Below are 23,555 nucleotides of genomic sequence, written 5' to 3' on the forward strand. Positions count from 1 at the left end.
CACTAGGAAACAGGCAGCTAGGACGATATTGTGACAGTCACTCAGTCGTGTCCGACTCTTGCCACCCAGGGACTGTAGCCCTCCAGGCTCCTCTGTCCATGGGATTTCCTAGGCAAGAGTACTGGAGTGGGTTGCCATTTTCTTCTCCAGGATAATATTGTGAAGTCGCTCAGTCGTGTCCGGCTCTTTGCGACCCCATGGACTGCAGCCCACCAGGCTCCTCCCTCCATGGGATTCTCCAGGCAAGAATACTGGAACGGGTTGCCATTTCCTTCTCCAGGGGATCTTCCCGACCCAGGAATCGAACCCCGGGTCTCCTGCATTGCAGGCAGACGCTTTAACCTCTGAGTCACCAGGGAAGCCCAGGATAGTATTAACCACACTTAAAATATGCACCCGAAACTCAGAAAGGCATATAAATTTGAAAAGATTTAGATAGGAGCAACTAGAGAATTAAAATAGCAAAGGTAGTTCTCTATTAGGCTAAACTGAGATAAGGAATCTTTAGCTTAGAAAGAGGATTGCTGCTGCAGCTGCTGCTAAGTCGCTTCATTCGTGTCCAACTCTGTGCGACTGCAGAAATGGCAGCCCACCAGGCTCCCCTGTCCCTGGGATTCTCCAGGCAAGAACACCGGAGTGGGTTGCCCTTTCCTTCTCCAATGCATGAACGTGAAAGTGAAGTCGCTCAGTCGTGTCTGACTCTTAGCGACCCCATGGACTGCAGCCCACCAGGCTCCTCCACCCATGGGATTTTTCCAGGCAAGAGTATTGGAGTGAGGTGCCATTACCTTCTCCGAGAAAGAGGATTAGATGAGCTCAAAGTCCATGCCTGAGGTTTAGCTGGCGTCCACTTTAGAGTCATCCAAGTCCTAGAACTTGGAGATAAGAAGTCTTTTTATACCATAATCAGAAAGTAATACGGGACTTTCATTACCCCAAGGATAATAAAGATTGTGAAAACAAACAGGATCTAGCAGGTTTTTGATAGATGTTCACTTCACAATGGGCTGTGAAAAGGCAGATTAGAATGTTTAGGACATATTCTCAAGATCTTTTAGCTTTGCTATAAAAAACAATAATTACTACCTTTTTTAGACCCTAAACAATAAAATGTTGATAATTGGTTAGATTCTGAAGGCTTGATCATTCAACAAATATTTATCGAGCAATTATTATGTTCTGGACATTGTGCTGAACATACATCTGGGCATGTCTCTCTCATGAGTCCAGAAAGAGGAAATGAAAATCAACAATAATAAATACACTTTGTAATATTTTTAAATGTGCTATATAAGGGAAAAATAGAGCAGGCAAGGAGATTGGGATGCCAGGGGGAAAGAAGTGGCATTATTAAATGAGATGGTTCAAGGAGGTCTCACTGAGAAGGTGAGGGGAAGGGCATTCCAGGCAAAGGGAACAGAGCACACGTGCTGAGGTGAGTGTCCCTGGCATGTTCAAGGACCAGCGAGGAGACCGTCGTGCCTCTGCGGTGAGTGAGGGAGTTGGAGAAAAGAGGAAAATAAGGTCGGGGGCAGATAGTGTAGGTCTAATGGGCCACTGGGAAGACTTTTGCTTATATTCTGGGAGAACTGGGGAGACATTAGAGAGCTTTAAGAGAGGAAGGCCATGATATGACTCACATTTTCCAGAACATTGGCTCCTGGACTTGACAATGGACTATAGGGGAGGTGGGGGCCAGGGGAGCCGTCAGAAAACTAGGAGGTTCTTTAGGAATCTGGAAGAAATGATGGTGGTTTGGAGTAAGTTGTAGATAGTGACAGTGGTAAGTAGATTCTGGCTTATATTTTGAAGGTAGAAGCAAAGACTTGCTGACAGATTGTATGTGGGGTTGAAAAAAATTCCACTCTTGGGCATATACCCAGAGAAAACCATAATTCAGAAAGACACATGCACCCCAGTGTTCATTGCAGCACTATTTACAATAGCCAAGACATGAAAACACCTAAATGTCCATCAACAGAAGAAGGAATAAAGAAGATATGGTACATATATATAATGGAATATTGTTGTTGTTATTTAGTCTCTAAGTCGTGTCTAACTCTTTTGAAATCCCATGGACTGTAGCCCACCAGGATCCTCTGTCCATGGGATTTCACAGACAAGAATATTGGAGTCAATTGCCATTTCCTTCTCCAGGGAATTTTCCCGACCCAGGGACTGAACCCGAATCTCCTGCACTGGCAGGCAGATTCTTTACCACTGAACTACGTGGGAAGCCCATGATAGAATATTACTCAGTCATAAAAAGGAACGCATGAGGACATTTGTAGAAGCATGGATGGACCTATAGATTTTCACACAGTGAAGTAAATCAGAAAGAGAAAAATAAATGTCATATATCAATGTTCATATGTGGCATTTAGAAAAGTGGTATAGATGATGTTATTTGCAAAACAGATATAAAGACACAGACAAAGAGAGCAAACATGTGGACACCAAAGGGAACAGGGGAGGGTTGCTGAACTGGGAGATTGGGATTGGCTATATACGTTATTGATCCTATGGATAAAATAGATAACTAACTAGAACCTAGTGCATAGCACAGGAGACTCGACTCAGTGCTCTGTGGTAGCCTAAATGGGAAGGAAATCCCAAAATGAGGGGATATATGTATACATATAGCTGATTCACTTTGCTGTGTGGTAGAAACTAACACAACATTATAAAGCAAGTGTACTCTGATAAAAATTCATTAAAAATATAAATACCATCATTGCAAAAAATGGAGAAAAGATAAAAACAATTATAAGGTTTTTGGCCTGAGCCTCTGAAATCTGGGTGCCTGGAAGAGTAGAAACTGGGGAAAGACCAGCAGTTCAGGTTAGGACATAGAAGGTTGAAATATCTATTAGACACCCAAATGGCAGCATCAAGCAGGAAGTTTGTTGATGAGTCTGGAGTTCAGGAGGGAAAGTCAAGACCAAAAGTATAAATTTGGAAGTTATCCATGCAAAAATGGTGTTTAAAATCTCAAGATTAATATCAGATGCAACAAAGAGATTATTGGTATTAATCCATGTTTTTTCCCTTCTGAGGAATCTGGGAGCAATGGGTCAGCATTATAAAGGCTACATGTCTTAATTATAAGATTACTTTCCCACCCCAATCCTCACCTCTCTATACTTCCCATGTTCCAAGACTGAGTGATTTTACTTTATTTGCAGGAGAACCAAAGCAATGTATTTAGTTAGTCATATGAGGCTAGAAGCCTGGATTGGATTCTGACCTTGTCCATAGTATGTGACTTTGGGTAAGTTAATTAACTTCTCTGAGGCTCAGTTTTCTTATCTATAAACTATAGATGTTAATAGCTATCCCACAGAGTTGCTGGGAGGATTCACTGAGCTGTTATAATTAAAGCGCTTAGTACTATGCTTGGCACATATATGTGCTCGATAAATGTTAGATTAAAGCCCTAGGGTAAGACATTCAGTGATAACGTGAGAGTGGGTATAATGTAGTTGGACTTTTGCTCTTGGTCTAGAATGGTGGCAGGTTCAAGTTCTTTTCTTGGAAGATGTATGTGTGGGAGGTGGTTATAGACGAGTACCCCCACAATCATTTAGGGTGCTCCATGTCAGTTTAAGCTTTATTTGTTATAATTGACCTATTTCCTATATATCTACAAAATGAATAGAAAACATTTTTTCCTTTTTTAAAAAAAAATAGTAACTGTAAGATTGTCTGAGAAATACCGATTTTTTTTTTTTTTTTGCTGGAGGATCAGTTTTATTTATTTATTTATTTTTGGAACAAAACTTTGTTATTTCTTTTTTTAAAATTTTATTTATTTTTTAAACTTTATTTTATTTAACTTTACAATATTGTATTGCTTTTGCCATATATCAAAATGAATCTGCCACAGGTATACATGCATTCCCCGTCCTGAACCCTCCTCCCTCCTCCCTCCCTATACCATCCCGCTGGGTTGTCCCAGTGCACCAGCCCCAAGCATCCAGTATCGTGCATCGAACCTGGACTGGTGACTCGTTTCATATATGATGTTATACATATTTCAATGCCATTCTCCCAAATAATCCCACCCTCTCCCTCCCCCACAGAGTCCAAAAGACTGTTCTATACATCAGTGTCTCTTTTGCTGTCTCATATACAGGGTTATTGTTACCATCTTTCTAAATTCCATATATATGCGTTAGTATACTGTATTGGTGTTTTTCTTTCTGGCTTACTTCAGTCTGTATAATAGGCTCCAGTTTCATCCACCTCATTAGAACTGATTCAAATGTATTCTTTTTAATGGCTGAGTAATACTCCATTGTGTATATGTACCATAGCTTTCTTATCCATTCATCTGCTGATGGACATCTAGGTTGCTTCCATAAAGAACCTTCAATTATGCAAACCTACACTCTACTGGTTCAATTTGTGGGGGGGGCACATATGTTACAGTGGGGTGTCAGCACATCACTGAAGTATGACTGGTGGGCAGTAGAAGTGGTGGAGACAGATGCCGTGGAAGCCATGCCTCCCTGGCTGGCGCTGAAGTGGTCTGGTCCTCTTTATACCTTCCAAAGCCATGAGATCTTCATGGCTGTCTACTTGAGTCCATCTTCCACACAGCAGCTGGGCGGGGGTGGGGTGGGGAACTTTTTAAAAATCTATACTTGATGACATCACTCTCTTACCTAAAACTCTTTTCTTCTTACCAAAACCATCACAAACCCATTGTCTGGCTCTTCCCCACGACTCCAGCCATAGAGGGTCTTTGTTGCCTCTGTTTATCTCATGCTGTCCCCTTCCCCTTTGCTTGGTTGGCTCCTGTTCTTCCTCTGGATCTCACCTTAAGGGTCACCTCCTTAGACAGGCCCTCCCAGACCAACTATCATAAATATGCATATTACCTACTTCTAGTGCCTGCATCCTTTTCTTCAAAGCATTTGTCACAGGCTAGTTGAATATGTGTTCACTTATCATATTACCTGATTCATCTCCTAAACTGCAATGTCCAATAAGGCCAGGATCATTGGAAGGACTGATGCTGAAGCTGAAACTCCAATACTTTGGCCACCTCATCTGAAGAGTTGACTCATTGGAAAAGACTCTGATGCTGGGAGGGATTGGGGGCAGGAGGAGAAGGGGACAACAGAGGATGAGATGGCTGGATGGCATCACCGACTCGATGGACGTGAGTCTGAGTGAACTCCGGGAGTTGGTGATGGACGGGGAGGCCTGGCGTGCCGCAATTCATGGGGTCGCAAAGAGTCAGACAAGATTGAGTGACTGAACTGAACTGAGCTGATACCTGTTTTATTCACTATACTGTCACCATATCCAATACCTGGACTATCCATCCAATACCTGGCACAAATAGGCACATACATATACAAATTGCTGGAAAATGACTATGCATCTATTTTCTATAATTTTTCTATCCTCAACCTAAGCTAGATCCATTCTGTATCTATTGATTAGACATCTATTATGAATTAGGCACTGGTTTTGGTGCTGGGAAAGCAACACTGTGATAAAAGCAGACAAAAATCCCTGCCCTCAGGCTGCTTTTTTGCTGGTACGTCAGGCATCATTTTACGTATGTATGTCCTGTGTCATACCTGCTTGGTTTACTTTTTTGCTCAGCATCCACTTGACCAATGGGAGGCAGGAACTGGTGGATAGATGTGCCCTCCTTTTGTCTTGCATTCTTTGCAGTTCCTCAGAGGGCCACCACAGTGGGACTGAGCTCAGTTGATCATAGTGGTTACCAGCTAGACCAAGCACTCTTGGATGGGCTTTCTCTCCTTCCCTCTTCTGTGTGGTCCTGATTGCTTTTCCCACCTCTATTCCATGGGATCGCTCCCCTCAAGCCCTTCTCTAACACTGCTTTTGAGGGGAACCTGACCCAACAAAGCTAGCATCTTAATTCTTTGGTCGGGTCATTTCCTACATTTCCATCCTGGGTCCCTTGCTATATTTTGGGTTCCTGAAGGCCAAGGATCAGATATTTTTTGTTTGTTTGTTTGTATGAATTTTCCTACAGTAACTAATTCAGAGCCTGACAAATATCTGTAACCATGTGTTGATTTTGATTCGATTTGACAAAAGGAAAGAATAGTGACTTTCCATGACCCAAGGGAGGCCAGAGTCACTTCTGGTGCAGAACCTCTGCCTGATATTGAGGCTGGGACCTGCCAGGGCAATGACTATTTTCTCTTCCATGTATCCATTCTGCATCCTTCCCAGGGCCCTGCACTCTTGACTTGTAGCAGCAGCAGGCTACCAGCAGCTTCAAGTAGCTCATGGCCCTTAGCTGGGGTTGGAGGGGCTGACTCTCTCCAGGGTTCCGTCTGCCACCTGCTTCCTCCAAGCTGTGAGTGTAAGAGAGAGACTGGCCCCTCCTCCTCAGGAGCAGAATCCACACGTCTGTCATCTGGTGCTGGGAACCAACCGTCAGGACCCTGCTCCCACAAGGCCACAGGCAAGGGCTCAAAATGGCTGAATGAATGACTTCAAAATTCTGTACCAACCTTGACTCTATCTCATGGATATGGAGAGTGACAGGCAGCTGGTAAAGGTGCAAAGAGCACTGGACATATTTCAGCAGACAAGAGTTGTAGTTACGGGTCTACCACTAATTTGATGCTCCTCTGGTCATGTACCACTTTTCTGCCCGCAGTTTCCTGAAAATGAGAAGGTTGGCTAGATGATCTCAAAGATCCCCCAGCTCTTGGATTCTTAAATTACAGAACTGGAAGGAACCTGATCTGTCAGTTATACTTCACATAGTCTTTTTGTCCTTAAAAAAAACCCTCGCTATTGGTAACAGCTCCATGTCGGCTCTAAACCCACTAGGAGCTCCGCACGTTTGCTCTTTGAACTCCCAGGCAGCCATAACCTGGCACATACATGATCTTTATTTTTTTGGAACCGAAAAAAATTATTTTTTCGACTGCACTGGGTGGCTTGTGAGGATCTCAGTTCCCCAACCAGTGACTGAACCAAGTTCCAGGCAATGAAAGCCTGGAATCCTAAGCATGAGGCCAACAGGAAACTCCTTGTAACTGAAATTTTTAATGAGATAATTGTAGATTCACATTCAGTCATAAGAAATACAGATTAACTACACGTTATTAAAGAAAAATGCAAAATAAATGAGAATCAACAGCAGCACAAATTGTTCTCAATGCTTCCATGAGCACAACATTTGAATCACTCTTGTTACTCTCTGAAGGCCACTGCTCTTCTGCTGCTGCTAAGTCACTTCAGTCGTGTCCGACTCTGTGCAACCCCATAGACAGCAGCCCACCAGGCTTCCGCGTCCCTGGGATTCTCCAGGCAAGAACACTGGAGTGGGTTGCCATTTCCTTCTCCAATGCATGAAAGTGAAAAGTGAAAGTGAAGTCGCTTAGTTCTGTCAGACTCTGTGCAACCCCATGGACTGCAGCCCACCAGGCTCTACCATCCATGGGATTTTCCAGGCAAGAGTACTGGAGTGGGGTGCCATTGCCTTCCCTACGAAATACTTCAGGGTGTATTTCTAAGAAGAGGGATATCCTTGTACACGACCATAATACAAGTATCAACAGCAGCACATTTAACATTGAGCCAATACTTTACTATCAGGATTCCAATTTTGTCCATTGGAATGTTCTTTATAGCATCTCCCCTCCCCAAACATCCAGTCTAGGACCAGGTATCACATTTAGTTGTCAAGACTTTTTAGCACTCTTTAATCTAGAACATTTCCCAAGCTTTCTTTTGCGACATTGACATGTTTGAAGAATACAGTCCCTGCCTCCTTTTAAAATAGATATTCCTCATTTTGGTTTGTCTGGGGTTTCATTATCATTAGATTTAGGTTCTGCATTTTCCCTGGAAATACTGTCTAGGTGATGTGTTCTGAAGACATGTTATCCGTCTGCTTTCATCGGTGATGTCAGTTTTGATCCTGGTAAAGGTGCTGTCTCCCTGCTCCTTTGTATACTGAATACTTTTCTCTTGCTACTAATAAGCCTAAACCACCTATTGGGGAGACACACTAACCCAGGCAAATATCTGCCCCACAATAAACCACAACCCCCTAGAGCCACCATCCATGGATGATTCCTGCTTGAACCAATCTTTACTATACACCATCTCTTCAAGTCCCCTTCCAGTAATGGAAACCAGGTTTTTCTCTGGTTTAGTTTCCTTGGGTCTTCAGATCTGGTCTGAGTCTTCTCCATGTCCTCCCAGTGTCCTCCATGACCTTTGGGCAGGGATGAGGCCGCTGCTGTAGACTCAGCAGCCTTAACTGGAAATGAGGTCATGCGTGTTATTCCCCGTTAAACTGTCCACTGGTGATTTGCATAATAGAGTAGCCTGTGTGCACTTACTTCCTGGATCGTTTCCTGATCCTCCACACCCCTGTCTCCCTCCCTTACTCTTTGGTGGCATTTTGTTCATTCATATTCCCCCCACCTCCCGGCTCTGTCCCACCCCCATTTAAGCCTAAGGACTGCTTTCCTAGGGGACAGCCTGGCCTGCACGAACCGAGCGCCTGGATTTCCCTTGCGTTCACGGCAGTCAGGGTGAGTTTCATCCTCCCTATAGACTGGCGGGACTGACATCGAGAAGTGCTAGACGCGCTCAGGGCAGAGGCGGTGGTACTGGGAGCGTGAGATACCTTTCACGATCCAGATATTTTCGGCCGGGACTTCTCCAGGCCAGACGCCGGTAAAGCCGCAGGAGCCGTCCACCTGCCGGAGAGGTTAGAGGGGCGCGGCACGGGACAGCAGCGACGCGCTCCGCCCGGCGGGCGTCCTGGAGGTGGCGGCGCGGGCCTGCAGGCGGGGCGGGGGAAGGGGAGGGCTCGGCGCGCGTCGGGCAGTGACGGCAGCGCGGAGGGGAGGTGCGAAGCGCCCGCCCGCCGAGAGCCATGGCGAGAGGCCGCGCCGCGGCGCCCGCATCAGTGCCCCGGTCCACAGCAGCGCCCCCGCCCGCCGCCCCGGGGCCCACCAGGCCGCCGCCTCCGCGTGCCCCGAGCCTCTGACGGCCGCGCGCTACGAGTGAGGCGCCCCGGGAGAGGGGCCGCGCGCGGGAGGGCGGCGCAGGAGGGAGCGCGGGGAAGCCGGGGCGCCCCGACGAACCCCGCGTCCCAGAATCCCGGACCCGGAGCCCGGGAGCACCGAGTCGGTGGGAGGGCAGCCGAAAGAGGAGGAGGCGCCCCAGCCGAGCCTGCCGCGTGCGCCCCGGTGCCGCCCGGCCGGCTGCTGTGGAGGGAACCGGAGCCGCCGGGCGGCAGGGACTGGGCCGAGGACAACGAGGAGGAGGCGGCCAGGAGAGCCGATCGCTTGGGCAGCCCGGCACCGGAGGCCCCCAGGATCGCGCCTGCTACGGGGCCGCGCTCGGTGCGCCTCTCGAGGGTAAGCCGGGGGACCGCTGACCGGTGACTTCAGCGCATCGGGCCCTCAGGGATGGGTTGGGGAAGATGTTTCGGGAGTGTGGGTGCATGCAGTGATAAAGGCGAGAGGCCGGGACCCTGCGGGGGCAGCCCCCTCCGGCATCGGCCGCACCTGCGGGAGGGCCATGGGGCACAGAAAGGTGCCCATAGTGCATCGTGTCGGTCACGCCGCGTGGCCTGGATTCCCGGCTCCGGCGCTTCGAAGTGACAATGAGGCGACCTTCAAAGAGCCCCGAGCTGAGCCAGGCCGGAGCGCGAGCGGCACCCCATTCCTACTCACCCGCCAAACCAATGTAAACTCCATCTTCTGAGAGTGTTTGGCACGGGGCAAATGGCTTTTAGGCCCCCTCCTTTCCATCCCGAGAGTTAACAAGTTAACTTTGTCACTTTTTGGACCCGAGTTTTTCAGTTCTTTTTGAATCTCCAAGGTCAGCCTCCTGCAGTTAAAAGAAACTTAATAAAATATATTGCTTCCTCTTTTGTAAAGTTGTGTTCAGAAAAACACAAATCTAAAGCCCGCTTCCCTGCTTCCCGGGTTGTCCCTGGGTGCCCCCTACCCTTTAAGTCTCCGTGTTTTAGACCCCTTCGCTGCGCCTGTTCAGAAACTGAAATCAGCCGTCCACTTTGGGCCCTTTCTAAGTATGTCTAGGCCTCTGATTAAAAAATATTTCCCCCCCATATGCCTCACTAGAACTTTGCTTCAAGCAAATGGGTGAATGTTGTCAGTGTCTGTGGTTGGGTAGGCAGGATGGGTACCCTTTCCAGTGGAGCATCTTTTGGTTATGGGGTAGGGTGGAGATACACACCCCAGGCAAACAAGCTAGGAACCGTGTCCTTTCCGGTTTCCAACTGCAAGAGAAGCAGAGAGGGAGGGTGCCAGACTGAGCGGTGGGGGCTCTGGGCGGTCTGCACCAGGGAGGGTGTCCCAAGTTCCAGTGGACGATGACAGGTCGGCTGGCAGGTTCAGAGTTGGACCTGGAGTGACAGATGGCTCCTGCCTCTTGGTTTGGAAAGATCATGTGTGTGTGCCCTTCGATCTCTTTATCACAGAGGTACCCAGACAGTTGTGCACCGAGCCACCTGGAACGTTGACCCAGGCTTGGGGACGATGCTGAGCTGGGTAGAAAGTGCATGTCCATGGGCAGCAGGTTAAAACAGAATTGGGTTTCAGCTTGGTCCCAGCACCAACCGTTTCCTGTTTGATGCCCCAGGGACCTGTGGGATTTGGTTTCCCACCCCCAGCTCTCCGTGGAGGGTGTCTCCACTCTGGCTGTGTTTGTTGCTCATAACCCTTCTCTCTGGTGTGTTAGAGAAGGACTTGAAAGGGGGAACCTGGATTCAGATTACAGCTCCTCTCTTTGCTGGCTATGTGACCTTGGGTGCTTATTTAACCTCTTTGACCAGGCTCTCCCCTCTTTGGGATTGCGCGCCCCCCCCACCCCCCACCCCCGCAAAACAAACAAAACCCAAACAAACTTTCCTGGACTGTTGTAAAGATTAAAGAGTTCTGTGAATGAAAGTGTCTGTAAAAGTTTGAATGACCTGGGAGGGTTTTCAGGTCTTCTTCCAAAATGACTAGATTTGTGACTTGGTACTTTGGCCACCTCATGTGAAGAGTTGACTCTTTGGAAAAGACTCTGATGCTGGGAGGGATTAGGAGCAGGAGGAGAAGGGGATAACAGAGGATGAGATGGCTGGATGGCATCACCGACTCGATGGACGTGAGTCTGAGTGAACTCTGGGAGTTGGTGATGGACAGGGAGGCCTGGCGTGCTGTGATTCATGGGGTCGCAAAGAGTCGGACACGACTGAGTGACTGAACTGAACTGAACTGAAGGTTTTTGATCCCTAATGGGTATGAGATAGCAAACATAATAGAAGTTACTTTCCTTCTTATAGGTTTATTGGGAGGGTTGAATCAGATTTTGTAAAAGGACTTTGAAAATGAAACAGCATTGCTCACATTGAGAGGAGTTTCTAAACTTTGTTTCCAGATTAGCCGCATTTTACTGTTTTCCATGTGATGTGGACTTCCTTCTGAGCTCCTATCCCTGAACTTGCACATAGTAGGTCTCTGTAATTGTTCGATGAGGCTGGAATTAACCCTCTGGGTTCCCCTCGTGACTGTCTGCTCCCAAGGTGGAGAGCCGACCTTGCGCTTTCTCTGCCCAGCAGCTGTTGGTGTTTTCCTAGACTTGATTATTCTGTTACACCATATAGCCTAGAAAACAGCTGAGAAAGGCAGGTGGCTGCTTTTCCGAAAGAGGCGCTTCTTTTCTCCTGCAGGGCTCCAGTGGGAAAGGCCTTGGAGGGTGAAGAGTCATTTAAACTGACTGAGGGTTGCTGACATTAAATCAAGTCTTTCACCTGTCTTTCAGTTTAGTAAATGAGGATAATGTTACAAAAGCCAGCCTCTTCAAATATATGATCACATGACCTTTGGTTTTGGCAGTGAACCCTGATGTATTTAATTCACCTGTATTTGGTATGTATTTGGATTTCTGTGAGAGGACAAAGGGATGGCCTTTTAGGTGATTAAGATTTTAGGGAACAACTATTTCCACCAACGCCAGGGCTCCCGTGGGTTCTTAGATTTTTAACCTGGGTGAGTGTCCGTTGTATACAGAAACACTGTTGAATGGGTCTTCTGGTTCCTCCCCCGCTCTTTTTCCTTCTTTTTGAATAAATGTTCCCTAGTTTGACTCGCCTTTTTATTAGGTATATCCAAATGGAGGCCACCTGCACTGTTGAAAAGTTCAAAGTTTTAGTGAAGAGACAGAAAATAATCGCATGTGTGTCAATCTGGGTGCCTCTGAACTACATACAATACCAAATGGTGTGCAGCTGGTTAACGAAGGGATTTGACATGTGTTTTATGAAGGACTGCGTGGCTTCATTATTCATGGAGAAGCATTTTTAATGACGTATTTGTTAATAGTCCACCTGAAATAGAAGAGGGTGGAACACGGTGGAAGGTGAGCTCTTAAAATCTCTGTTTGGGCTTCTGGTCCAGTGCTCTAGGAAGGACTGCTCCCAGCCTCGCCTGGGTGATGGTGAGAAGCACTGTAAATCTCTTTGAAGACTAACAGGGGCAGTGACCTCTCAGGCAGCCACTCACAGCCTTGGGAATGTCTTATGGCTTCCGGGTCTCAACAGGAAAAGGATTCTACTGATGCTTCTGAAGCTGGACTTTGCCAGGTGGCTCAGAGGCAGAGTATCTGACTGCTGACAGTGGAGACACGGGTTCGATCTCTGGGTCAGGAAGGTCCCTTGAGAAGGAAATGGCAACCCTCATCCAATATTCTTACCTGGAGAATCCCATGGACAGAGGATCCTGGCAGGCTACAGTCCATAGAGTCCCAGAGAGTCTGAAACTTACCCTCATAACCCTCAGGGCTGAAGGAACCCTGGAAGGGGAATTGGGGGCTCAGCCTGAGGCTTCCAGCACTTCCCAGTGAACTTTCGGTGTTATTTCCAATATTCCTTTGAAGAATAGAATGCAGAATTCATCTTGTTTTAGTATAAAAAGACTTTAAATTGCTTCCTGGAGTCAAAAAGCGCTCAAAAAGATGCACCTTATTTTCCTTGGGGCTTTGGGGGCTCCCTGCAGGGTAAGCATTTGTACCCCAGTTTGATGGTTTTTTCCCCCTTGGCCCTGCTGTGTGGTTTGTGGGACTTATTTCCCCCACCAGAGATCAAATCTGTGCCCCTTTCAGTGGAAGTAAGTAATCCTAACTACTGGACCACAAGAGAAGTCCCCAGTGTGACAGTCTTGGAGCTGAATTATTTCTAGGCTGTTTTCAAGTTTCAGGTTTTATGCTATGCCAGGACATTTAAAAGCAGAAGGTAATCTTCCTAGAGGAAATGGATTTTGTACTGATATCTGAAAAGGATGCTCCATGTTGGGGGGGAAATAGGTATATGAGTAAATTAAAGAACCACTAGAATATGAATTATCTGTATTTGAATGTTAAGGAAGACCCTGCTCTGGGTGTTCAGGGGACTTTGAAAAAAAATGTTTTTAAAATAATTAGTTGAAAATCACTTCAAACGTGGAGTAAGTTGTTTGTCTTTCTGATGAGTGTTACAGGTGGTCTCCTGCTTTGCAGGCTGATTCTTTATACCGACTGAGCCCAGGGATGTCCCATCCTTAGCACACCATTCAGAGCTCTCCCCTTTTCATTGTGCTCTTCCTAATGCCTGGGCTTAGTTAGTAGATAGAGTGAATATGTTGACTGAAAAAAATGCCGCCGTCTCCTGACTTGTGTTTACACAGATTAGCTATTGGTAAATTCTACATTTGATAACGTAGATGCAGGTGTATCTGCAGCTCTTAAAATAGATACTAATTAGAATAGAGTATGAGATTTTATTTTTCTCTCTCCAGGTTTGCAGAGAAGAAACATCCATGCATGTGGAGAACTGAAGGACTTAGATAAGATGTCCATCAGTTCCTCTGATGTTCTAGTAAAATCAAAGTCCTTCCAGGCAGTTCTTTATTATCAGCAGCATATGCTCTGGGTGGGCCTGGATTTTTTTTTTTTTTTTTGGATAGTAGTGTTCTGCAAGCTGTCAGTTTCACAAAAAGTAGAGGAGGCATGATCTAGTAGAGTGTCAGCTCACCTCCTTTTTTTATGAAAGTGAAAGTCACTCAGCCAGTCACTCAGTCTCTTTGCGGCCCCATGGACCGTGCAGTCCATGGAATTCTCCAGGCCAGAATACTGGAGTGGGTAGCCTTTCCCTTCTCAAGGGGATCTTCCCAACAGGTCTCCTGCATTGTAGGCGGATTCTTTACCAGCTGAGCCACAAGGGAGGCCCTTTTATTATGGTCCTTAACAAATAGTTTCCAGTTTGAGATGTGGCCAAAGCTAAAATGCCTCTCTAGGGTGCTGGAAATGGTTTGGCTTCACTTGTAGTATTGAATTATGCATTTTAACTAGGAGAAGCAGGTAAGCAGGGAGTGCAGACACTGTCTTCAAGTTACTGTTTGAGGACCACTTTTCTTGGGGAGGACAAATTTCTTTGACTTTCAGGAGCATTGATTATCTTCAGTGTAATGAGAAAAGCTGGGAGTGTGTCACTGTAGATGCCTTGGCTAATTATGCCAAAGTGGCTAAGGGTCCAGATTCATGGTGGAACAAAGTGGTTGTGGCTTGGATGGAGAATGGCAGTGGGAGGAGGGGGATGCTCATGAGAAGGAGATCTTGACTGTTGTTGTTTCTGTCTGATCTTGGTCACTGCTGTCATGGCCCCAGCTGATTGCAGGAGTGTTAGTTCAGTTCAGTCACTCAGTCGTGTCTGACTCTTTGTGACCCCATGGACTGCAGCACACCAGGTTTCCCTGTCCTTCACCAACTCCCAGAGCTTGCTTAAACTCATGTCCATCGAGTTGGTGATGCCATCCAACCATCTTATCCTCTGTCATCCCCTTCTGCTGTCTATCTTTCCCAGCATCAGGGTCTTTTCTAATGAGTCAATTCTTTGCATCAGTTGGCCAGAGTATTGGAGCTTCAGCATCAGCATCAGTCCTTCCAGTGAATATTCAGGACTGATTTCCTATAGGGTTGACTGGTTTGATCTCCTTGCAGTCCAAAGGACTCTCAAGAGTCTTCTCCAACACCACAGTTCAAAAGCATCAATTCTTTGGTGCTCAGCTTTCTTTATGGTCCAACTCTCACATGCATACATGACTACTGGAAAGACTATAGCTTTGACTAGATGGACCTTTGTCGGCAAAGTAATGTCTCTGCTTTTTAATATGCTGTCTAGGTTGGTCATAGCTTTTCTTCCAAGGAGCAAGCGTCTTTTAATTTCATGGCTGCAGTCACCATCTGCAGTGATTTTGGAGCCCAAGAAAATAAAGTCTGTTACTGTTTCCATTGTTTCCCCATCTATTTGCCATGAAGTGATGGGACCAGATGCCATGATCTTAGTTTTTTGAATGTTGAGTTTTAAGCTTTTTCACTCTCCTCTTTCACTTTCATCAAGAGACTCTTCAGTTTCTCTTTGCTTTCTGCCATAAGGGTGGTGTCATCTGCATATCTGAGGTTATTGATATTTCTCCTGGCAAATCTTGATTCCAGCTTGTGTTTCATCCATCCTGGCATTTCATATGAACCACTCATGATGTACTTGCAGGAGTGTAAAGCCTTATTATTCAACGTATGGTGGGCCGGCCTTCAGCATCTGCATTACCTGGGAGCTTGTGAAGCCCTCAAAGTGGGAGACCCTGCCCAGACCTGCTAAATCCGAATCTGCTTTGTAAACACTTCCCGAGGTGGTGTTACTTGTCAGACATTCCTTCATAGTTACACAGAGTGTTCTTTTTAGAAGCACAAGGCCAGATTTCAAGTATGTTGGGAAGAGTAAATGGCCAGCACAGCCTTGCTCCCTATGTTGCCGGGGAGGATTGGCGCTCCAAGCCGGAAGAGTGCTGAACCCATTCCCTTCCCTGTGCCCTCCTCTCCCCTTCCTTCATTTGTATGCAAGGAGCCCTAAACTTGGAGGACCCAAGAGGGAAGGGACAAACTAGCATTCTGATCAGAAGTGAGGAAAAGCATCCTAAAACTTAGCTAGTGATTTACCCTCCTTACCCTCACATTGAGAGGTGTTTTGAGCTCTTAAAAATATGCCAGAGTGGTAAATTGGGTTTTCTCCCCAAATTCTAGCCAAGTAGTTGAAAGGTCCATGTATCTATCCATCCATCTATCCACCCACCTACCCCGTGAAGAGTAACTCTTCAGTGTCGGGTCATGGGCACTGTGAACACGGGAGACCTCAAAAATGACAAGAGTGGGAGCCAGATGGAAGGTAAGTGGATCTAACCTCAGTAAGGATAACTTTCTCTACCCTCCCTTCTTCCCTGCTGCTTCCCCAGCAGGTACAGGGCTGTAGGGGTGCCATGCTCCTTTCATAACCTCCTACAGGGGTGGGAGCGAGTTACCTATCTTTGCCAAATTCTGTTTTTTCCCCCGAGGTGCCCAAGTCCCCCAGTCTGAGAGATGAAGGGAAATCCCTAATGCAATGACCATTTTTAGTTCTTTAAAAAAATTTTAGTAAAGTAAATGTCACATAAAATTTACCATTTTAGCCATTTGAAAATGCACAGTTCAGTAGCATTAAGTACATTTATGTTGTGCAAATATCATGACCATCTACCTCCAGAACTTTCATATTTTACCCCAAAAAAGCTCGGTATTGAGTAAACACTAACTCCCCACCCTCCCACTCCCCTCAGCCCGTGGCAAACACCATTCTACTTTCTGTCTCTTATCAGTTTGAGATAAGATCTAAGAATCTCATATGAATGGAATCATACAGTATTTGTCTTTTTGTATCTGGCTTATTTCACTTGGCCTGATATCTTCAAGGTTTAATATGTTATATCACAGACCAGAATTTCATTCCTTTTTGAGACTGAATATTATTCCATTGCTTGTATGTAAATATATTATCCATTCATCTCTCTTTGGACACTCATGTTGCTTGCATCTTTTGACTGTTGTGAATAATGCCACTCTGAATGTGGGTGTATAAACCACTGTTTGAGCCCCTGCTTTCATTTCTTTTGAGTATGTATCCCGAGGTGGAATTGCTGGATCCTGTGGCGGTTCTGTGTTTAATTTCTGAAGAATCATCATACCATTATTCTCAGTGAGTGCAGCATCTTGTATGCCCACCAGCAATGCACAAGGGTTCCAGTTTTTCAACATCTGCACCAACACTTGTGATTTTCTGTGTTTCTTACAGTTTTATGCTGTGTGTATTTAATTAAATTAATTATTATTATTTTTGGCCACATAGCATGTGGGATCTTAGTTCCCCAACCAGAGATTGATCCTGAGACCCCTGCATTGGAAGCGCAGAGTCTTAACCACTGAACCACCAGGGAAGTCCAGTTTTCTGGTTTTTTTTTTTTTTTAATTTTATTTTATTTTTAAACTTTACGTAATTGTATTAGTTTTGCCAAACATCAAAATGAATCCATCACAGGGTTTTTTTTGATAATCGCCATCTTACTGGGCACGGCATGGTGATTTCAAGTCACTCTTCCTGCATTTTATTATCCTCCTAGCACTAACCAGGGTCTTTGCCTTGCTTTGATCAGGGAATTCCTGAAAAGTGGTTGATAATAGGAGCTCTCGCTTCAACCCTTGCTGCTAGTTGCTGTTTAACTCGAGGGGTGTCACATTTAATTTATTTAGTGAGTGTAGTGGGATTCAGGTTAATAAGGTTTCTAGAAGCTGTTAGTGCTTTAGCGTCTGTGTCTTTATGATCTTTGTTTCCGTTCTTCCCTCACGTTTTTTATTTTGAATGGAAATTGTGTGTGAGCTGGGGACCAAAAAGGATGAAAATAGAAGGATAGCTCAGTAAGACAGTCTGTTACATTTTGTGATTCTGAACACAGGGTTCCAACAGTTAATTTGGTTTGACTTTGAGTGGGGGGTAGGGGTGGGGTTGGGGGTTGGTGGTCTGACATCAACAGAGATCTGGCAGCACAGTTAGAATGTTAAGGGCATTTTTTTCCTAGTTAAAACAAGAGTCCAAAGACGTCAGCCTTGCTTACATGGGAGAATTTCAAGCCTGGGAAGAAAATTGGAGGTTTACTTAAAGGGACAGGCAGATTCTTGTCAAGTTACAATGTTGGACCAAAGTTGGAGTTGGTAAGGTTTATGCTGGGGGATTAAAAACATCAACAAACAAACAGAAATCCAAACCTATGATTCTGGAATGGCAGCATGATGATTTAGAGGAAAGATGGGGAGCAGGAAAATGAGCAATTTGTTACGTGTATGACTCACTGGCCCTCTGTGAGTGGTACATCCGGGTGCAGGCTTTCATTGCGGAGAAGAGTCCTATCCAGACGAGTATTTCATTCCAACCTTTGCATCTAGAATGTTTTAAATACAATGCTGAGCACTATGGGGATTATACAGTTCTGCTTTATGGACCTAAGTAAGATGTAGCCTTGTTTTTTTGACTTGTTAAAAAATAAAAACGTGCAGATGTAACAATCTGTCTGGATAAACTAACATACTATTTTGTTTGTCTAATTTTATGAATACTAGATAGGCATCCTGCACTCTTTTTTGTCTTTTCTTTTCTTTTTTTTTTTTTTTGCCATGCCATGCAGCATGCAAGATCTCAGTTCCCCCACCAGGAATCAGACCTGTGCCCCCTGCATTGGAAACAGGGAGTCCTAACCACTGGACCACCAAGGAACGCCCTAGCATACTCTTGATGTGTTTTCCCCTCCCAGCATCCTTTAAGGTTGATGCTCTGTCAGGGACAGATATGTTAAACCCAGGCTTCTTTGTGACAGCTAGTTCCTGAATCATTACCTTGTATGATAACCTCATATAGTTATTAAGAAGATCACATAGATTAATATGTAAGCTTGACTCAGTAAGCATTTTGTGTTAGCCATTGTTATTGTTGCTGTTATTGAACTCCTTATGATCCATTCATCCATAGATACTTTTGGAACACATATCTGTACCATGCCCTAGGGGTATATGCTGGCCTTCATTTTTGTGGTACTAACAGGAATGACCCCAGTGACCTAAGGCAGTGATGAGGCTATGGCTTTTGTTCAAATGACAGCTTATCTTCCCTCGTTTGGCTTTGAGGAGGAGGGGTTAACTTTGCAAGGATCCCAGAGAAATCCCTTTGGATGTGATATTTGGAAACAAATATCAAGACATTTCAAAGGTCTTTTAAAGGGAGAAGTGTAGTTTGGTGTTAAAATTCTGAGAAAATACCTTTCTATTTGAGAAAATAAGCAGAATATTCTTTCTACTACCATAGTAGATAAGGAATGACAAGCAAATCATTGGCAAAATAGACTAAAATGTGGACTAATGCAGTGGATGTAGTTATACTGCACTTGCAATACAAGAAATAGTTTGTATTATCTCATTGGAAAAGACTCTGATGCTGGGAAGGATTGGGGGCAGGAGGAGAAGGGGACGACAGAGGATGAGATGGCTGGATGGCATCACTGACTCGATGGACGTGAATTTGAGTGAACTCCGGGAGTTGGTGATGGACAGGGAGGCCTGGTATGCTGTGGTTCATGGGGTCGCAAGGAGTCCGACACGACTGAGCAACTGAACTGAACTGAACTGATTAGATGAAGGATCTACTTTTTATGATGTACAAGAGGAACGTCATAGCAGCTATTAAATGTTAACATGAAAGAATTTTAGGTGGGCTAAATCTCTTGATACTAAAAGAGAAATGATACTCATGTGGAAGGGAATAAAGTAAATATTCCTGGGAGTTTGGTCGTCTTATTAGTCAGACCTTTATCATTTATGAGATACTGAATTCTCTATTTGGCAAAAGACAGCATGATAGAGAATGATCAAGATAATCAAGTCTCAGAAATTCCCTCACAAACTCAGAAGTTGCAGCAACATTTGTTCACAAGGACGCCAAAGGGATGCAGTTTGTAGGCTCTCCCAAGAGAAGGCTGTGGCAAGGCAGGGGTGAGGTAGGGGAGGCGACTGGCTTTCCCCTGGTGAATGTGCCCAGCGCAGTCTGTGGTCCAAGGCCCCATCCACCTCTGGGTTGACTGAGACCTTCTGTGAAACTCTGGCTTTACGCAAGGAGAGAGAGAGGTGACTTCACCTGGGGTTGTAAATGATATTGTGGGTGGAAAGAAGTGGATTCCTTTGAGTGATGTTGGGAGGATGAGCCCTGTTCTCACTTTGAGGAGATGGCGGTAGGGTTGGAGGGGGCAAAGTCAAGGATGGGGCTGAGATTTCCGAATTGCATAAGCGTCTCTCAGTTATGCAGGGGTGAAGACCTGGAGGATGCTATTGTGAAGGTGCTGTGTGTGGTGTGCTTGTGAGATTGGTGGTTTAGTTGCCAAGTCATGTCTGACTCTTGTGACCCCATGGACTGTAGCCCACCAGGCTCCTCTGTCCATGGCATTCTCCAGGCAGGAATACTGGAGTGGGTTGCCATTTCCTTCTCCAGGGAATCTTCCGGGCCCGGGAAATGAACTCAGGTCTCCTGCATTGCAGGCAGATTCTTCACCCCCTGAGCTACGAGGGGAGATTTTGGGTTGGGGGACATCTGGGGCTGATGCTTGGAAGAGAGATCTGAGTATGAGCAAAGGGTCTGATGGCCATCCCTGTGTGGACAGTGATGATATCAAGTGTAGAAGCACTCACACAGGTTGGCCAGGAGACCGGAAGTGCTGGGCGAAAGTGTTGTGGCGATAGGTGGGGTTCATGAGTCCTTCTGTGAGAGGCCAAGTAGGCTAAGGGCTAAAATGTTCTTTGTGTTTGTTTATACATAATAGGTGTGCATTTATTTGTAGAGTTGTGTCACTTTGTGGTTCTCTGTGGTTCAGAAGAGATGCTGGCTTAGCCTTGTACTCTTATAGTAACACGTCGACTATAAGAATTCTTCTGGTATTTGTGAACATTTGCAGGTTTCTTTGCCAGACATCATGTGGGTTTGTGTCACATATTGTTTGTGTCTGTATTTTTATGAATTCCGGAAACAGTTAGCTCTGAGTCAAGAGATTTTTCTGCACTTTGTGATCTTCGTACACCATACTTGAGATTTTACAGTCTGTGGTATTGGAGCTATAGGATTGTGATAAAATTGGAAGGAATTAGAAATTGCTTGTTTTAGCAGAGATGCTTCTGCAGTCCCATCAGAATGGACACAAAAAGAAATTTGACAATATCAACCACTGGTGAAAACGTGGAAGAGCTGGAAGCCTCATGCACCACATTTGAAGAAGAACAAACACTGGGAACACTTACAGTATTTACTAAAGCTGAGCATATCCACTGCAACCCAGTGATTCACTTCTCCATATGTGCACAACAGAAACCAGTATTCTTGACTTAGTTCATAGCAGCTTTGCTCACAGTAGCTCCAAAGTAGAAAAACTCCCAAATGTCCATTGACTGTGCACACAGATTGGTATGTCCATGCAACGGCATGCTACTCAGCAATGCGAAGGAATGAAATACTAATCCATGCAACGAATGGATGAGAGTTACAGGCAAATGTTGAGCCTGAGAGAGACTTTCTGGCAGTCCAGTGGTTAAGACTACACACTTCTGCTGCAGGGGTGCCGATTTTCTCCCTGGTTGGGGACCTGAGATCACACATGCCACTTTGGTGGGGCCAGAAAACACAAAACACAATGGAGTCAAAAGTAGGCAAAACTATCCTGTAACAGGGATCTGAATAGTGGTGGTTACTTTTGAGGAGGTATTGACTGTATAAAATATATATGAGTAAAAATTAATGGAGCCAAATGTGTAAGATAATTAAAGGTTCTAGGTGATTTGGCAACTGTTAGATTTTAATGCAACATGGTGTAAAATATTTGCTCCATAGAATTTAACTGTGCTTAAACTTGTGGGTTTTATACCATTCCCCAATCCACGCCCCACCCCACCCCCCCAACCTTGAAGAACATATACACACATACCCTAGTAGATGGGCCATCAGGCAGCTGTTGTGCAGTCTGTGAGGTAGTTGGGAAACCTGAGTGTTTATTCTTGGTTGGTACACCCAGGGTATATTGTTACTATTGTGGGCTTGGACCTGGGCTAAGGTGAAGTCACTGAGGCGCTTGCCTCAGGTAGCACATTTAAGGATGAGGTAGTTGCCAAAAATCTAAGTAATCAAGATAAACAGTATTTTAGTGCAGTATTTCTAAAAAAAAAAAGTAAACTAATGCAAAGAAATCTTTAAAAAAAATAAAAAATTTAAATAAAGACAGAATTGGTATTACTGAGTTTTGTTTTGCCTGATGCCCTAATATGGTTCGGCCAGCTGTACCGTTGTGGGCCTGAAGATGAGCCGGGGGAGTCTCTAAGACCTGAGAACCATAGGCTTGACCTTGGCTGTATGACATAAAAAGTATGAAAGTGAAAGAACAAGGTTGATGAAGACTAAATTGATTCTGTTAATGCTTTTAGTGCTTTGTGAATAGAAACAACTCTTATTTTTAGAAAGGATTCTCAGTATATTAAACATTTCAACAAAAGAGAATAATGTATAAAAGTACTTATGATAGTCCTTAAAATACCACAATTATTATTTAAAGTTTGGTGGATTTTGCCGTATTAACTTACAGCAGGCATGGCATTGGTGTTTTAAATCGAAACAGGAAGCTGTCAAGGCTTAGATAACTTATTCATGGCATTAACAAGGTATAATTTGGTGTGTAACAGTGTTGAACAGTAGGAAAAGTTAATGATTGCCCACCTTTGAGCTAATCATGTGATTGCTGTTGATATAATTACCTGGTAGGCAGGGATAGAATCATGTAATTTGCTAGCCTGGCGCTGCATGCTTACAAACATTCGTGCTGTTGTGTGTCCCCAAGCGCGGTTTCTGAAATGTGGCCCTCTTTGTCTTTTTCTGCTGAAGAAGCCCCATGTATCATGTTCATTTGGCTCTTTGTTATGGTCAGGATGTGTTGCTTGGACTGAGAGAGATACCAGATTTTTCAGCTTCTCTTCCAATTGCTATGGATACTGTGTCAGTGCTATTGAGGTCTCCTTTTGTCAATTTCAGATAGGTTTCCCCTTGGGCGCTGAAATCCATGTCCATCCTGATATTAAGGGGCCATTTGTTCAAGTGCGAGAGGGCTTTTGAAAGTGTACCGTGATGAGAATTAGTTTCAAAAAATTATACCAGAGAGGGTTAAAACTTGCTGAACTTGTAAAGCCTCACTTCTTTGCTCACCCCCAGCACCCACCTTTCTGATTTTGCTGTTTCGGGAAAGTCAAGCTGGCTTAGAGTCTCCCTGTCCCAGAGAGTGACTTGCCAGGGCTCCTAAAGGGGCCTGTACCCTGGCAGGAAAGCCCACTTGGTGGCATCCTGGTTGTTCCTTGGATGTGGAATGGTTTCTTATTAGGAGTCCCATTTCCTTAGTAGGCTTTTCAGATCTTTTTATTTGCCTCTGGTGTTAGTTTTGGCAAGATGCATATTTCAGGGAGTGTGTCCATTTCATTTAAGCTGTTGAATTATTTATTGGCATAACCGTTGCCCACTTAATGTCCAGAAGATCTGTAGAGATGTCCCCATCTGCTATTTCTGATATCTACCTTTCATGTTGAGAACATGTCTTGTCCTGAGGAACTGCTGGATG

General features: G+C 45.1%; 1 protein-coding gene across 1 annotated transcript in view; it reads left to right on the forward strand.

Moving 5' to 3' along the window:
- Positions 1–1,450: 1,450 nt before the first annotated feature.
- The window catches only part of LOC133235657 (collagen alpha-1(I) chain-like), a 61,630-nt gene continuing 39,525 nt past the window's right edge, over positions 1,451–23,555 (forward strand). Inside the window, exons 1-3 of the mRNA XM_061397357.1 lie at positions 1,451–1,489; positions 8,489–8,549; positions 8,641–9,383. Coding sequence (XP_061253341.1) covers positions 1,451–1,489; positions 8,489–8,549; positions 8,641–9,383 — 843 coding nt within the window. The remainder of the gene's footprint in view (positions 1,490–8,488; positions 8,550–8,640; positions 9,384–23,555) is intronic.

Source organism: Bos javanicus, chromosome 22 (assembly GCF_032452875.1).
Source record: "Bos javanicus breed banteng chromosome 22, ARS-OSU_banteng_1.0, whole genome shotgun sequence".
Lineage (NCBI taxonomy): Eukaryota > Metazoa > Chordata > Mammalia > Artiodactyla > Bovidae > Bos > Bos javanicus.